This window comes from Myotis myotis, unplaced genomic scaffold (genome assembly GCF_014108235.1).
Source record: "Myotis myotis isolate mMyoMyo1 unplaced genomic scaffold, mMyoMyo1.p scaffold_m19_p_2, whole genome shotgun sequence".
NCBI lineage: Eukaryota > Metazoa > Chordata > Mammalia > Chiroptera > Vespertilionidae > Myotis > Myotis myotis.
Genome location: NW_023416324.1, coordinates 45,173,805 through 45,189,707, shown reverse-complemented (window position 1 = coordinate 45,189,707; position 15,903 = coordinate 45,173,805). Strand labels below are relative to the sequence as shown.

General features: G+C 40.4%; 1 protein-coding gene across 6 annotated transcripts in view; it reads right to left on the bottom strand.

Annotated features, from left to right (window-relative positions):
- Positions 1–15,903, bottom strand: part of CACHD1 (cache domain containing 1) — a 221,965-nt gene that overhangs the window by 96,425 nt on the left and 109,637 nt on the right. For 4 of the 6 annotated variants that reach the window (XM_036347578.1, XM_036347581.1, XM_036347579.1 and 1 more), the window contains one exon: positions 6,401–6,549. In XM_036347578.1, coding sequence (XP_036203471.1) covers positions 6,401–6,549 — 149 coding nt within the window. Of the gene's footprint in view, positions 1–1,050; positions 1,217–6,400; positions 6,550–11,756; positions 11,805–15,903 lie in introns of those variants that run through there. The other 2 variants (XM_036347577.1, XM_036347580.1) reach the window with 2 other exon arrangements.

The following is a 15,903-nucleotide window of genomic DNA, read 5'->3' as shown; positions in this document are numbered from 1 at the left end:
TCTCGACAATCACGTGAGCCAATTCCTTACAATAAATCTTTCTCTCACCATATTGGTTTTATTGCTTTGGAGAACTGTGAGTAATACAGAGAGTTATAACAGTGGCTACTTATGGGAATTGTAACCAGGAGCCTGTGTTCTTCATCAGAACCCATGCTAGTTTGCTTTGCTTACAGCACAGTACCCCCAACAGGTCGACTGATAAGACCCGACTCCTGAATCATATAGTTCTAATGGACACCAGCTGGGGATGCATTAAATTTGGCTTCTCAGAAAATGAGATGAGTCCGACTGGCTTTCCCCAGTGACTGTATCAATCTCAGTGCATGCCCCATCTAAAAAAGCAACTAGTAAAATAGCAGGGATCCAATTTCACAACAGTTCCAAAGTTTCTGCATTTTTTTGGAACTAGGAAAGCTTTTAAAATCTTCCCTGGCGAATATGAGAAGTCACTATAGAGCTACCGCCAGGTGGATGGCTTCAGAAAGCTTTGGAAACAAGTTGCTTACGTACTCTAGCTCCATCAGAGTTCACTTTGTCATCTCAACCCTAGTCTAGGTGCCTTTATGCCAATTTGTACCATTAACTAATTAACAAACATTAACTGAGTGAGGTGAATCCACTTGGAAACATAAAAAAGAAAATCTAAGTGCATCTTCCCAGTATTCCCTCCCTAGTTCACCCTCTCTATTGTTCACTTCTTAAAGATTGACATAAAAGAATAAAATAAATAAAAGGTCAACAAGCAGGATCATCTATAGAAGAGATTGGGTTAAGAGATGTGGCAAATAAAAGGCCAAGGATTGGCAGGGCCTGATGACTAAACAATAGCTTCAGGTGCACACAGCGGAGCCCCATGCCCGGGGCAAGCCAGGTTTCTGAAGTAGATATTCTTACTGCGCGCATAAAGGAGCTATATTCTTTAAATGTGAGAGAATGCGAATGCATGCTTAAGTAGGCAAAGAAGGAAATGCCCATGGACAAGACATTTCCTTAAGTCAAATTTATTTACATTAAATAGTCTTTTTAGATCATGAGTTGCAAACTCACATGCAACAATGTGGGCTGAGCAGGCAATGACAGTCTGGGGCATGGGTTGGACATGATGCAATATGGACTGGTTCCCATGGTGAATGGAAGAATGTCTTCCAAGGGGAGCTGCTCTTCACAGAAGCTGTTGCCCAGAGGGAATGCGGACACACCATTGCCAAATCTTCTATGTTGAGAGAAGACAGAAATTTGGATTTTTAACATGTGTAACCTTCCGAAGTTTAAATGTTGGCAACAGATTTTAAATCTTACAAATTTAAAAACCTTTAAAACATCTTATGGGGCCAAAAGAAACACATCTGTAGGCTAGATACAGGCCGTGAGTGTGATTATGTGTTTGGGTGTCTGCACTTCTTGTGGGAGAGCCCAGGATCTCGTGGGCCCTCATCCCTTGACCCAACACAACACACAGGGAGCTGTTAATTAAATTACACAATTATATGAACTTTTTCCCCCAAAATTATGTTATTTTAAGTGATAGCAATAAAAATGAGTTTGTCTTAGATTAAGGCTTAGCTTAGCCTATGTGTTTTTTTCATACTGAGAATGTTAATTCTTCAGAGAATTCCTTCAACAAATAACGATGGAGTGCCTAATTATCACGCAGGGTCCTGCACGAAATAACTTCTGGGCTCCTGCATAAGGACTTTAAGAGCTGACTAATTTGAGAAGGAAAGTATCAAAAGTGTCTAAAAAAATCAAATTTTCTGCTGCTTTGTAGGTTCTCTCTGTTGTCAACAAAGTATAAACAAAGTGTAATCTGCAGAATGCTCTGTAATAGAATGCTTTACAGCCTTTCTCCTCAGCATTAGGCATTTGTTTAGTATTTATTTATTTATTTATTTATTTATTTATTTATTTCCTCACCTAAGGGTATGCATATTGATTTGAGAGAGAGAGAGTAGGGGGGAGAGAAAAACATCAATGTGAGGGAGAAACATTGATAGGTTGCCCTCCCATATGCACCCTGACAGGGATCAAACCCACAACCTAGGTATGTGCCTTAACTGGGAATTGAACCCACAACCTTTTTGGTGTACAGGACAATGCTCCAATCAACTGAGTCATGCAGCCAGGGTGGGAATTTATTTTAAAAAATATGCATTATTAAGCCTTAGAGAGGAAAACCAAATATTGACTATAATTCAGTATAAATGAAATTATAGGGCCAAACAAAGGGTGCACATTTTCTCCCCTAGTATCTGCTTATCTTTAATACATTTGAAAAAGAATCAAAGTCAATAGCCACAGGCACGTAAAATGTTAGTGACAAGTAGGTAGAGTGCCACTGGGCCAATGCTGAGTTTTAAAAAATGCTTATAGGGCCCCTATATAAAAATGGGCAAGATCCAGGTCTAAGACTGAAGCTCCTTCATCTCAAGTCAAACTGCTTATATTTACTGTAATAGCTGTTTTAACACTTGTGCATGTGGCCAGATACTGGAAGGACTTTAGCAACTATCTTGAGTCCATTTTTCATAAACTTCAATCATTATCATATCTATCACCTTCACACTTTTGGTCACATTCACTTAATATTTTTATTTAACTTAACTCACTTTTTTAATTCAGTTATATTTATTTTTTAAGAAGAAACTTGTGTTATTGCCATAAGAGAAAAAAACAGTATATCCCTTGACATAGAAGATAATACTGAAATACATAATTATCAAATTTAAAAGTTATAACCTAAAAACATCCCCAGATGAGGTAGGTATTATCATTCTTTTCATCTCACTGATAAGGAGATAACCCTGAAAGGCAGGTACTAGCTCAATGATAAGGAAACTGAAGCTTAGAATGAAGTGACTTCCCAAGGTCAACTATGAATGAAAGAGGTATAACTCAAAACCAAATGTGCCTGGCATTTAAAAAAAAAAAAACTTTTAGTCATGTCCTTATATTACTTCCAAAGACTGGGAGCCTTCCTTTTCGCACTGAACTCCAACGTGAACTTCCTACGATTAAAAATGTAGACATTTTCAGAGGGATTGGAAATAGGAAAGAAAGGACTGAAAATGTGGTCAGTAGACTACCACAAAAGTTATAAAATGCAGATAAAACTGTTTTATGAGGGACTGGAACAAAAGCAGCTAAGCATGCTTACCCTCCTTCACTTACTATAACTCTTTCCACTTTGAATCTTCATTAAAAAGGTGGCAGAGTATGTAATTTTAGAAAGTGTTATTGCTTAAGCCAATGACTAGAAAAGCTTCAGTTGAGAGTTCACTCCAAAAATTCCTACACCCATGTCCCTAGAAAGTGAGCTCAATGCACAGCCAAGGAGACTCCGTTAAGACAAAGGGAGCCATGACTTGCCAGTTCTGGGGCACACAGGTTTTATCAGATATCGCCCTAACATTACACCAGAGGGACCAGTCTCTCGCTCATCTGTACATCTTCTGAGTACTCAGCTGTAGAGTCAGAACGGCTCTGGTTTTACAAGGTTCATCCCAACTGGCAGTTCTCAGTTCTGTCAATCACTAGTGAGGAGAGAAGATTGCATCAGAGCTCTGCAAAGTCCCCATTCAACATCCAGTTCAGAAGCCCAACCTCTGAAGGAGGAACGGCCTTGCACACTAACTTGTTTGCTCAGCATGTATCCTGGTAGGAGTGCACTTAAGCTCTCCTGAATGTTAACTTCACTAAATGAAAAATTCCTGGGGGGTAGAAACTACATTTTACGTTTTACTGTATGCACTAAGGGTAGACCACTGGGTTTTACCAAACATCTGGATGGCCATCTCAGACCTTGACCCTTATCTCAGCATATGCAAAATGGAAATCACTGTCTTTACCCCAAAACATATTGGTGTAACTCCTCCCAAACTTTTAATGCGTGCATGTATGTGTATTATGAATGTGTTTGTATGCGTGTACGGTCATTTTCACAAGTGAGCAAATACTCGTCTACAGCATGGTTGTATTTTATCTTCTCACTTTAATATGATACAACTGCCTTATCGACTCCCCTATTGTTAGAAATGTTGGGTCTTTACAATATTCTCTATTCTAAATGGCACTACAATGACCTTCTTTACACGTTTCTTTATAAACATGTCTGATTATTTTCTGTGCTATTCCTCCAAATGACCAGATCAAATACAAAGCATACTTCTAAAGTGTCTAGTCTTTTGTGATGCCATTCACCTGGTATATTTCTCTGCTTCGAGGAACCACAGCACCTCCCTGCTGTGTCACATTTTGTCTTAACTACAAATTATGTTCAGCATTTGCCCCTCACCCAAGAATTTTTGAATTTCTTTCGAGTGGACATCCCCTTACTCATCCCCATATTCAAATCAATTCTGATTCCAACCAATAGTAATTAAACCCAACTGGCAGGTGCTGGGGTCAAAATGGATGAGGTGTAATTCCTGCCCAGAACAGCAGGGGAGGCAGACTCACCACCAACAATGCATGATATGTTTAAGCTCTACATTAAAGGAAACATTAATAGAAATTCAGGAAACATTTACTCATGACTTACTAGTGGACACATGCAAGTGATAGAAACGAGACATATTCACCAGTCGACACCCGTCTATTTAAGCTTTTTGTTTCATCTACAGCAATAGGACCACTTAGGAAACCATGAAGACCTCTCTAATCTTCTAAACCAGGGTTTTTAACCTCTGCACCAGTGATGTCTTGAGCCAGACAAGTCTCTGTTTTGGGGGGCTATCTTGTGCATTATAGGGTGTGAGCAACATCCCTGGCTTCCAGTCACTAGATGCCAGCAGCAACTCTCCCCACCTTCCAACCATGACAACTAACTGAACATGATTCCAAACATTGCCAAGTGTCCCTTGAGGGGGAAACAAAAAAAAATCACCTCTGGTGACTAAGAATCACTGGTTAAGTATAATTCTAGATCTAAGGGCTTCTCCCTTACTATATTACCTTTTCTCTAAGTCCTAAAAGTGACTTTTTCTTTAGTTCAAAACCTACTGGACCCTAAATTTATTTTTAGGTAAGAGATAAATTTGCCAAAAAACATTGTTACTGATGTCAATTATAAATATGGGTATCTCCTTTGATTAAGCCCAGTAAGCAAAAAATAAAACGTTCACTATGCAATGGGCGCATAAAGGTATCGTGACCAGTATGTGTTCAGAACACTACAGTTTACAAAGTATTTTCACATTGACTTCACTGAATGTTCACGCTGTCCAGTGAAGTACTCATTATTGTTCCCATTCTAGAGATGAAGACAGGGTGGCTCAAAGACATCAAATATGCAAGACCATCTGAGTATTATGCGCTGTAGGTAGGATTTATATCCAGGTAGTCTTGTTCCAAACTGTATACACTTTCCAGTTAATTTAGTAAACAACTAATGTGAGCTGTTTTGGGCCACAGACAGGGAAAAAAGCCAGAGAGAAGGCTCATGATAATATTACATAGATGAAGAAATAAAATATCTTAGGGATGCCCTGCTACCAATGTAGCCCACCAAGAAAATATAAGTAGTAAAAAATTGCTTGTAGAAACAAAGCATCATTTAACCACTAAAAATATACATTGTATCCATCCTTTACATAACCTCAAGAACATTTATTGTGCAAAAAGAGAAGTAATACATGCTAATTATGGTAACATTTCCACTCACAGTGTTTAAAGTATGGTAACACCTTTTAAACTTTCTAAATAGCCCAGGAAATTGGTATAATAAAGATTCTTATCCACTGATAGAAAACTGCACATAAAAATAAACACTAAGTAACTGGATTAATATCACAGCCAATTAAAGGCCAAGTCAAATTGAAAATTTAGTTCTTTGTACCTCTAGAGGAGTGTTCTTTTCACCATGAACAATTCCCAGCATCACATGACCCTACACTCTTCCAGATATAAATATCATAGCCCAATAAAAATATCTGCAACATACAGATACTAATTCTGTTTCAATATCATGTGAAGCCACATTTCCCCGGTAGTTTTAAAGGTGGTATTGACACTACAATAAGTAGGAATTTTTGCTGCTCTTATCAAAGATGAAAAGTACTCCCTTAAATCAGCCAAGATGACCTTATTCATGACTTACTAATTGACACATGACAAAATGTTTGCAATTTTCCAGACTTAGTCAACTCTGCACTCAAACAATATTTGATACTTTTGAACCTGAATTCCAGCATGGCAAAAAGATGAGCAGGGAGAGTCCAGGAATTCCCTGTATATAGAAGAGTGAGTCTTTAAAGATTACTTGTCTATGTAATAGTAAAGGACTTATTTAAGATAGGAATACTATACATGTTGCAATACACAAACACAGGTATTTTGAAGATGAATGGAAAACAGTTCAATTCCTGCTTTAAAGAACAACAACAAAATGTTGAAGTCTTACTCCATCATGGAGGGTGGGATAGTACAGCAGTCTTGAATCGCAGTGAGGGGAGAGGTCAGGTGAGCAGTATAAGACGCTTCTACAACTTGCTTGTTCCGGTTGACCACATCCAAGTAACGGTTGAACTTCTCTCGGATTTTTTTGGCCAGCTGTGGGACGACAGAGAGCAAAATAAATTGAAAGCCCAAGACAATAACCTACTATACTTTTTCTATTAAGCTAATGTGTGTCACAACCAGCATGTATTAAACTTCAGGTAAAACAACACACATCCAAGTCTTATTCCACGGTGTACACTGAGATTAAAACTTGCAAAATGCCCAGAAGGATACTCAGATAACAATCAAGGAATATCTTCTGTCTTAAAACAGAGGATAATGCATTAAGAACTTTTCACGTGTCCAAATTCAAATAGAGCAGCAGCAGTCCATGAAATGCCTTGCTAGATAAAGTAAAACAAAGTTTATTGCTATGGTTGTCAGTATGACAGTGGGCATTGGGAGTTCTGGAGCAACAATAATGATTGGAAGGAAAAACCCTACTACATGTGGTTCTGGATTCACATAGATTTTTTTTTTCAGGGGGAAAATACATAACAGGAAAAAAATGACATTTAGTGTCTCGGCCTACACAACTTCTGTGGTCACCAACACTGTCTTTCATGTGAAGGGCAAGTCCCTGGGGGTGTGGCAATGCAGACATCCATACAAAACAACATGTAGAATTAGAAATACACTCATTTGGTCTGTTCCACCTTTAAAATGGACAAATGTCCTTCTTAATTGCTATGTACAGAGCACTTCATCATAATTTACTTTCATGTGGGAAAAACAAAAGCAAATGGATCCGCATACTGCTTTTCCCTCCATTGTTCCCATCAAACATCATAGCTTAATTACAGCTCTCCAAGGAAAACAGTGTTGTTTTCCTTCCCCTTAAACAGAATGTTACCCAAATGAAATAACTGAGAGAATTATAGCTAATTGGTTTTGTAGAGCTATTCATTATCAGTGGCGAACTAATCATCTCCTTTGGGTCATGCCTCTCACACAAATCCAATAGCTTACAGGCTAAGAACATGGAGCCAACTCAAAATACCTTCATTCGTTATTTTCAAGTCGATTGTAAAATGTGATGTCGTTCCAGTGATATTTGGAAACTTTTAAGTTTCAATTAGATAACTGAGGCTCTCTCTCAGCTTTGCTAAATACGGCACAAACTACAACATTTAGAAAACTTTCTGGACTTAACGAGAGTATGTACGAGTGTCATGTGTAATCTGATAATGGATTGTCCAAATTCATTTCAGCATTTTGAAAGGAGGAATTTTGTGACTCAAAAATTAACAACTCTACCTGCAATTCTATTCCAAGCTAGAGTTCTTACTATGAAAAAGAAATGTATGTTTTTTGTCGCTGGGGTCTTTGCAATAAAATGTAGAGAAACAGTTTCATTTCCCATCTTAACTTAGACCACTGGTGGTTTTACCCCCCTAGGGGACATGTGGCAAAGTTTGGAGACAATTTTGGTTGTTGCAACTTGGTGGGGTGCTACTGGCATCTAGTAGGTGGAGGCTAGGATGCTCCTAACATTTTACAATGCACAGGACAGCCCCATAACCAAGAATTATACAACCCAAAATGGCAATAGTGCCCCACTTGAGAAAACCTAATGTAGTGAAAAATCAAAGAATTATCCCAATTTTGGAATTCAGTCAATCAGTTCCAGGCTGTTTTTCCAGGTTAGTTCTCCACCCATTCAAAATGGTACCTTAAGGAGGAAAAAAATCTAACCAGTTTCAAGATTTACAAATTTCTACTTTGATCCTTGTTTTTCCTTCCTCAAAGTAATGTGAAAGAGGGGTCACATATGCCTACAGTTCTTTAAAATGTAACCCAAATACAAAGCTATAGGACTATCCACTCATCAGCAGATGTATGGACATGTTTTTTTTAAAGAGCAGTTTGCATTATTGTAACCATCTCTATTTCCTAGCCTCTCACATTCAATGGGCAGCTGAGGGACAGGCAGAGTAAAAGTTCCGGCTTAAAACCTAATATATATTCTCACAGTGCCCTGTATTCCCCCCTCATAACACATATTACACTTTCATGCTATCATCCATTTAACATCTGGTTACCCCACTAGACTGTAGGCCCTGTAAGGGCAAGCACTACATATAAGTTGTTGTTCATTTCTTTATCTTCAGCATTTAGTACACTGCCTGGTATTCTAGCCAGACAAAAATATTTAATAAATTAATAAAGATCAAAAATATCTGATTCTTGAGAGTCCTCATCACCCTTATCTTTTTGGTCCAAGGATCAATGGCCTCGTTAAAAACATGGAGTGCTTACTTAAAAAATATACAATAATATGTATTTCTGGAAACTCCAAGACTAAGTTCTCTTTTCTATGTTCTGAAATAAATGTCATGAATTTTCCACCTGCAAGCATCAAGAGTGTAGTCTATCATTAAAGATAAGGTGTACTTGAAATAACTGCCATCCTAAATATCTTCACAGATTCATTTCTAAAGGGAAAATGAAATTCCCAATCATTTCCTTCCCTCACATACATAGAAACATTCATAAACACATGAAAAATATCTATGTGTTTCTTCTACATATTTGGAAAATTCTAATTTAAAAAAAGTCAGATCTAGCTAAGCACTGCCTGTTTTTGTAGAAGCTAAGAATGACTTGCAGGTTTATTTATTTATTTAGTTAGTTAGTTATAAATATATTTTTATTGTTTTCAGAGAGGAAGGGAGAGGGAAAGAGAGAGATAGAAACATCAATGATGAAAGAGAATCATTGATTGGCTGCCTCCTACACGCCCCGCACTGGGATCAAGCCCACAACCTGGGCATGTGCCCTGACTGGGAATTGAACTGTGACCTCCTGGTTCATAGGTTGATGCTTAACCCCTCCACGGTGGCTGGGCGAATGACTTACATTTTTAAATGTCTTTAAAAAAGGAAAGGCATTTTAGGCAATGTAACTATTTGAAATTGAAATTTCAATGTTTGTAACTAAAGTTTTACGAAAGCACATCCATTTGTTTACATATCGCTTATGGCTACTTCCGTTATACAACACAGAGGTTAAGTAGTTACAATAGAGACTGTGTGGCCTGCTTTGCTATATGTAAATGTCAGAAGCCCTAACATGTCCCAAGATAGGAGCCACATCCCATAATTTTATCAAAATTGGCTGAACACGCCTCTCTGTGGACAAGTGGGTCTTCGTTCCTTCTACTCCCACTGCTTGAATCTGGGTGGGCTTCTGATGGCTTCTACCAGGGGAGCATGGCAAGAATGACGCTGCAACTTCTAAGGCCAGCTCATGAAGGGCCGCGCGCTTCTGCCTGTCTCTCTGAGAATGCTCTCAGCTACCATGCTGTGACAAGGTCCAAGACACACGGAGACCACAGTTCAGAGCCTGGTTGGCAGCTCCCGCTGTGTAAGTCTTCAAGTCATCCAGCCCAGGCTCCAGAGATGAGTCAGGGAGCCTCCAGATAATCCCCGCCCTCGGTCTTCCCTCACGGAGCCCCAGACCTCACCAAGCAGAGATAAGCCATCCTTGCTGTGCCTGGCCCAAATCCCTCACCCCCCAAAATCCATGGACATAAAGGCAAAATTGTTTATGCCACTAAATTTGGGGCAGTTTGTTATGCAGCCACAAGTAAGTGGCATCGCTAGAATAGGCAGAATTCCATGAAGCTATACCCGACAAGGCTGCTCAGACCCACGTGCCTTATCTAGATCATCAGCGTGATCAGGATTAGAGCCTGAGTGTTAGAAACCCACAGGGTCCCTCAGAAAATTATAATCGCTGCTGGAGAATGGTATTTACCATATGTTAGACACAAGGACCCTATAATGTAGGGATTATCATTTTTATAACAATGAGGTTATTTTGTGGCCCAAAGCTGCAAAATAAGTAAAAGGACCCACTTATTCAAAATCAGAGCTGTCTGGTCTACAAAGCCTGGGTATTCATCTGCTCAGCTACGGTGCTCCAGACAAACCAAACTTCAAAGAAGCTGCAAAGGTGGCTTGAGATAAAAAGTATACGACAAATCACAGATTGTGTGAATGGAACTTCTGTTAACACCATCAGCCAAGGCCAGAGCTACAGGATGTCTGCCGGTTAGGGTGGGCTGCAAGCTTCACTCTTCATCACCAGTGGAGACAGTGCCTGGCATGCAGAACCCAGACACACATGACAATGACCACATGGTCTCAAGCTCAAGCTCTCCCAACCTGGTTCCCCACCTCTGTCAGAAACCCCTCAGCTTTCACATTGTGACACCTCATCTTGCTGTATTTACAAAAATATAGTAAGTGCTAACTCTGCGTGGAGCACTATTTTAAGCACCGGACATGCATACAATTAATCCTTCAAAGAACCCTATAAGGTACACATCTCCATTTCCCTGAAGCAGACACCGAAGGTTAAATGACTTGCTCAAGGTCACAAAACTAGTAAGTAGTAAAGCTGGGACCTAGACCCAAAAGTGTTCTAACTTCAGAGGCTGAGCTTTCAACCAGCATGAAATATTCTGTAATACGCAGACTGACAACTTCTCCCCCATTTCTGTTCAAAGCCATTTAACGAATGCTGTGAAATTCTTGGCAGAATACCATAAGCGATAAACAGGCTTAATACTGTATAAGAATTACATTTAAAAAAATTATTTCATTTCGAATTCTTCATAATTCCTATGAAAATCAAGACACTGAGGAAGTTTAGAACTGCCAAATTCTACCACCAATATGAAAGAATGTATTCTCCAAAACAATGCCTACCTGTTATTACCTGACTGCTATGGTATTAAGTTACATCAAACTACCTTGAACCATTCTAATGACTCCAGGGGGGTTGTCCATTTGTTGGTAGCCTGGAAAGAGAACGGAGTGGATGTACTGTTCCTTTCCTTCAGGGAAGTGAATTTCAGAATTTAATATTTTCCTCTGAATGGATTTATCTGCCATCACCGTGTTGAGATAAAATTATAATTCTCATTTTACAAGTGAAGAAACTGAGGCATATGGAGCTTAAGGGTCTCTTGACTCCCAGGGGGTGAGCTGGCCTCCCTTGACCCCACGGCCTGAGATGACCTCCCTGTGCCCTTCAGACAAGACATGTGATAGCGACTCACTATGGAAACCTCAACCCAGGCTCCAGTGCGGGGTATTTTCTCTCTCTAAAAGCAATCTCTTTCAGCACGTCAAGCAAATCCAGGGTGCTCGGCAGGCGTAACAGACTCTATTAGAGGGAAGATAGCCCGCAGAGAGATTAAATCCCGAATGTGTCCGTTGCACTGAAGGGGACCGGCTACCAGCACAGACCTTTCCAAGAGGCCAGACAGATCCTGGGTCCGTATCCTGCCATGGTCTCTGCAGACAGGAGAAAACAAAGGCTGTTCTCAACAAAAAGCTACAGGTGGACCCACAATCCTCCTCAGTGTAATTAAAAACATTTTTCTTTCCACAGCTCAGCTTTCATCTTTTATCCTTCTTTATCCTCTTCCTTTCATCCCCTAAGGGGTTCCTGAATGCTGATGAGGCAACGGGACTAAAACCATCTTGTCATCTTTTTGGGTCAATTCTTTGGCTAGCCAACATCCAGCCATGGGTCAAATGATCAGTAGGTACTGCACTGGTCCCCATGGGAACGGATTCTAATTTGTCATCATCTCCAGTGACAACGTTTCATCACAACATCAATGAATTTCTTTCTTGCTGAATTTCACTTCCCCTAATTTTCCCATAGACAGTTCTGTCATTTGCATACTTCCCCAGAGCCCCTCTTTTTTTAAAGCTCTTTTTACCTTAGCTTTACACTTCTGAAGATTGGGGGTGGGGTTGGCACATGGTTAGAAAAAGGTAAAAGCAAACAAAAATGCAAAGGCATAGTACACACTTTATTTATGTCTGCTTCCTAAAAGGAAGGGCCAGAGGAGTTTTGAATGTTAGGGAAAGTTTTATTTAAAATATAGAATGATGAAGCTGACAGGCACAGACAGGGGAGGTACCCCAGGGGACCTAAGATTCATAGCAAAATTCCTACTGAATGCAGAAGAGTTTAACATTTGACATTCAAAAACCTTTGTGCCATGGTAAGAATTTAATAGCTGATCCCCCGTCCTTCAATTCCAGCCCTATTACTCAAGAATAAACCTTTTGCTTTCCAGCAAGTTTCAGGATTTGGTTAAATATTTGTGATAGAGACTATTTCTAAGTGTAAGCAAGCACAAATATTTAACATCTCTGAACAGACCATGGCATTCCAAAGTTCAAGTAGAAAACATCCTATCGTTTCATGTTGCACACTGTCTATGGGCTATAAGAAATGCTCTACCCTTGCTATTATTTCTATTAGTAGTAGTTCTAACATTTCAAACAGTTCTCTAAATTATTGGTGGGAATTTGGGCAAGTCCTTTGACTACCCCTAGCTTCAGTTTCTTCATGAGTAATATATGAATCATATCCCTTTCGAGAGGTTATTGTGATCATCAAATGAAACAATGAATATATAAAGCCCAGGATAAGTACAGGCATTATTCTTATTGTTATACCCCAGTCTCTGGATTAGAAAGTGTATGTTCTGCTGATAGGGAAATGGGGGGGAGGGGGTGTCTACATTTTCCAATAACAGAGCTATAAGTAAAAGCAGAGGGATTACCTGGACTACTTGAACATTAACCATTTTTTAAATCCTTACCCAAGGTTATGTTTATTGATTTTTACAAAGAGAGGAAGGGGGAGGAGAGAGAGAGAGAGAAAGAGAGAGAGAGAGAGAGAGAGAGAGAGAGAGAGAGAGAGAGAGAGAGAGAGAGGTGAAAGAGAAATATCAGTCGGTTGCCCACCAAATGCACCTGGACCAGATCGAACCCACAATCTTTTTGGTGTATGGGACAACACCCCAACCAATTGAGCCACTCAGCCAGGGCTGAGCAGTAACCATTTTATTCATTTAACTCATCCTCATGCTTAATCCTCCACAGGAAACCTGGTACAGGGTCTGGGGGGATAGTAGGTATGAACAGCAAAATGGCAAAAGGGGGCTTAAGCTTTGGAGTCAAATACCTTTGAGTGAAATCTAGTCTATCACTCACTAAGGGAACCAGGCAAATTATGTCTCTAAGCCAATTTAATGGCCTCTACACTGGAAATAACACTAGTCGCTTCATGATGTTGCTTGAGAAATAAGATTTGTAAAGTATTTAGCAGAGTGTGGAACATATGGTTAAGTGCCAAAGAAATGGCCCTGGCTGTTGCCTTCCTATTGTTGTAACTGCTATTTGCTATTATTGTAGTTGTTGCTATTGTCTGGAGGACTTGATCTACTGACTCAGGTCCTCTGGATGGAGATCCCAAGAAAATATTTTCAGCAATTGGAGAGGCGTCAGGGTGGATGTGTTAACAGTGGGCTGTGACCTCCCTAGGGTTGTCAGTGCTTCTTCCACAGCACTGTCACGTAGGTCACAGGATGACAGTTTTAGGGAGCTAAGGAGTCATCTGGGATCCCCTCTTTCTACTCTTAAGGGTCCAATAATGAATTCCCTCTTAGGTTGCATTTTAGCATTTTAAAGCAATTTTACAGAACTCATCTCCAGTGTCCCTTCTACTAGACCTGAGAGCTGGGGAGAGCAGGCATTCTCCAGCCCCGTTTTTTTTTACAAGCAGGAAGTCGAGGCTCAGTGGTGTGCCCAACTCATGCTGAATAAATGTAGAAAACAGAGACCACTTCTTGTAATTGCTACTCTATTCTCTTTCTGCTACACAAGCTCCCCCAAAATGCTGAAAAATGTGAACTCTCCCAGATCAAATTAGTTAAGTTCTACTCATTCTTCCCGGTACCAATCTAATTTTGGCCTCTTTGAAGGCTTGTTAGACCCTCTTATTCAGTAATTGCCTAGGATTCACCATCTGTGCCACTCATATCCTGATTCATACTGTTGATCTTTCCTTATTTTAAGGATTATATTTCCCCCAAACAAACCAACTTACTGATTGCTTACTATGCGCCAGGCACTTTGAAAGTGAAATTTTACATGATGCCTTTTTATCCTCACATCCCTTGGTAATCACTATATGCTATTTTTATAGACGGTTCTGATAGATTAACTTGCCCAAGGTCACTCAGCTAATAAGCAGAATAATTAGATCAAATCCATAGTCAGGAACCACTCTGCACTATGCATTTTTATTTAATATAGTGCCTAGCAGCTAGAAGATACTTAAAAGCATTCATTACTGTGTTCATTTGCTCCCCGCACAATATACTATTATTTGCCATACTGGGAAATCTGCTTCCAGTTCCAGAAAAGGGCAGATAACCTATGAATGTTGCTTATGTCTGGTTCAAGCCAATCAGAGATTCTGGGCTTGTCTAGTTCTGCTTTGAAGTAAGTCTTGCCCTGATGGCAGTTGGCCACAGATGTGATGTGGCTACTCATCCACTATTGGCTTGAGCTTCATGAAATCACCCAGGAGAGCCAAGCCTGGGCATGGCAGGCAACGAAACAGGGCAAGATAGATGAAGACCCAGAGCCAGAACAGGACCGGTCTGAATTTCCAACGGCCTGCAGAGGCCTTGGGGTTGACGGACAGGGTGTGTGGGAATAGCACATCCAGAGGAGAAGCAGGGCAGCTGCTGACAGATGAACTGCAGGTGGACCCGAAAGATTTATGTGCAAGGCTCCCTGGGCTCCAGGGTCACATACCCCAATCCTGTGAGAGGTGAGGCCCCTGTGGCTGAGCTGGGGAGCAGTGCAATGGAAAAAACAGAAGACAAGTGCTGACATGCCAGAGAACCAGAGGCGGCTGAGCTCTGGGAACTGGTTGAGAGTGGCAGCTTCTCTCTTTCAGCAGCAGAATGCAAGGTTTGCTGTAAAGGTCACAGCGGGGCTCGGCTTGGGCAGCAATTTGTATTAGGTGTTCCGGGAGAGTCCTGGAAACACACACCCAAGTCTCCTGAAAGCCAAGGTTATCAACGCAAGGGCTCAATGGACTCTTGCCCTGGTTTTCACCCCACTCTACCCTTAACAACCAGATCATAACAAAAGCAGCAAAGGGAAAGGCAGGCTTTAACCCACTTCTCCTCACTTCACTCTGTAACAGGAGCCCCGGAGCTGAGGTTCCTTTAAACTAAAATAAGCAAGTGCTCAGACCTTGAAAGTTTACAGCCTGTTGCTTCACAAGGAAGAGGAAGCTCAACCTAGTCTTGACCTTACAAAGAATCAAGAGGCTGAGAGAGCTGTGGAGCGGGGGAGAGGCAGGAGCCACAGAATACAGAATATTCTCCACCATTTAATTCACAACTTTTGAGATCAATTTGTATAGGATATTAATCGAGGAGGAAAGGAGGAAACATTCTCCAGGTTCATAACTTAGAACTTCACTGGTGGCCTTTGAAGGACACGATGGTGGAAAAGGAAAGAAAACCCTGTCCCTTTACTCTTACCATGGAAAGCTCTTATTTAGAATGCA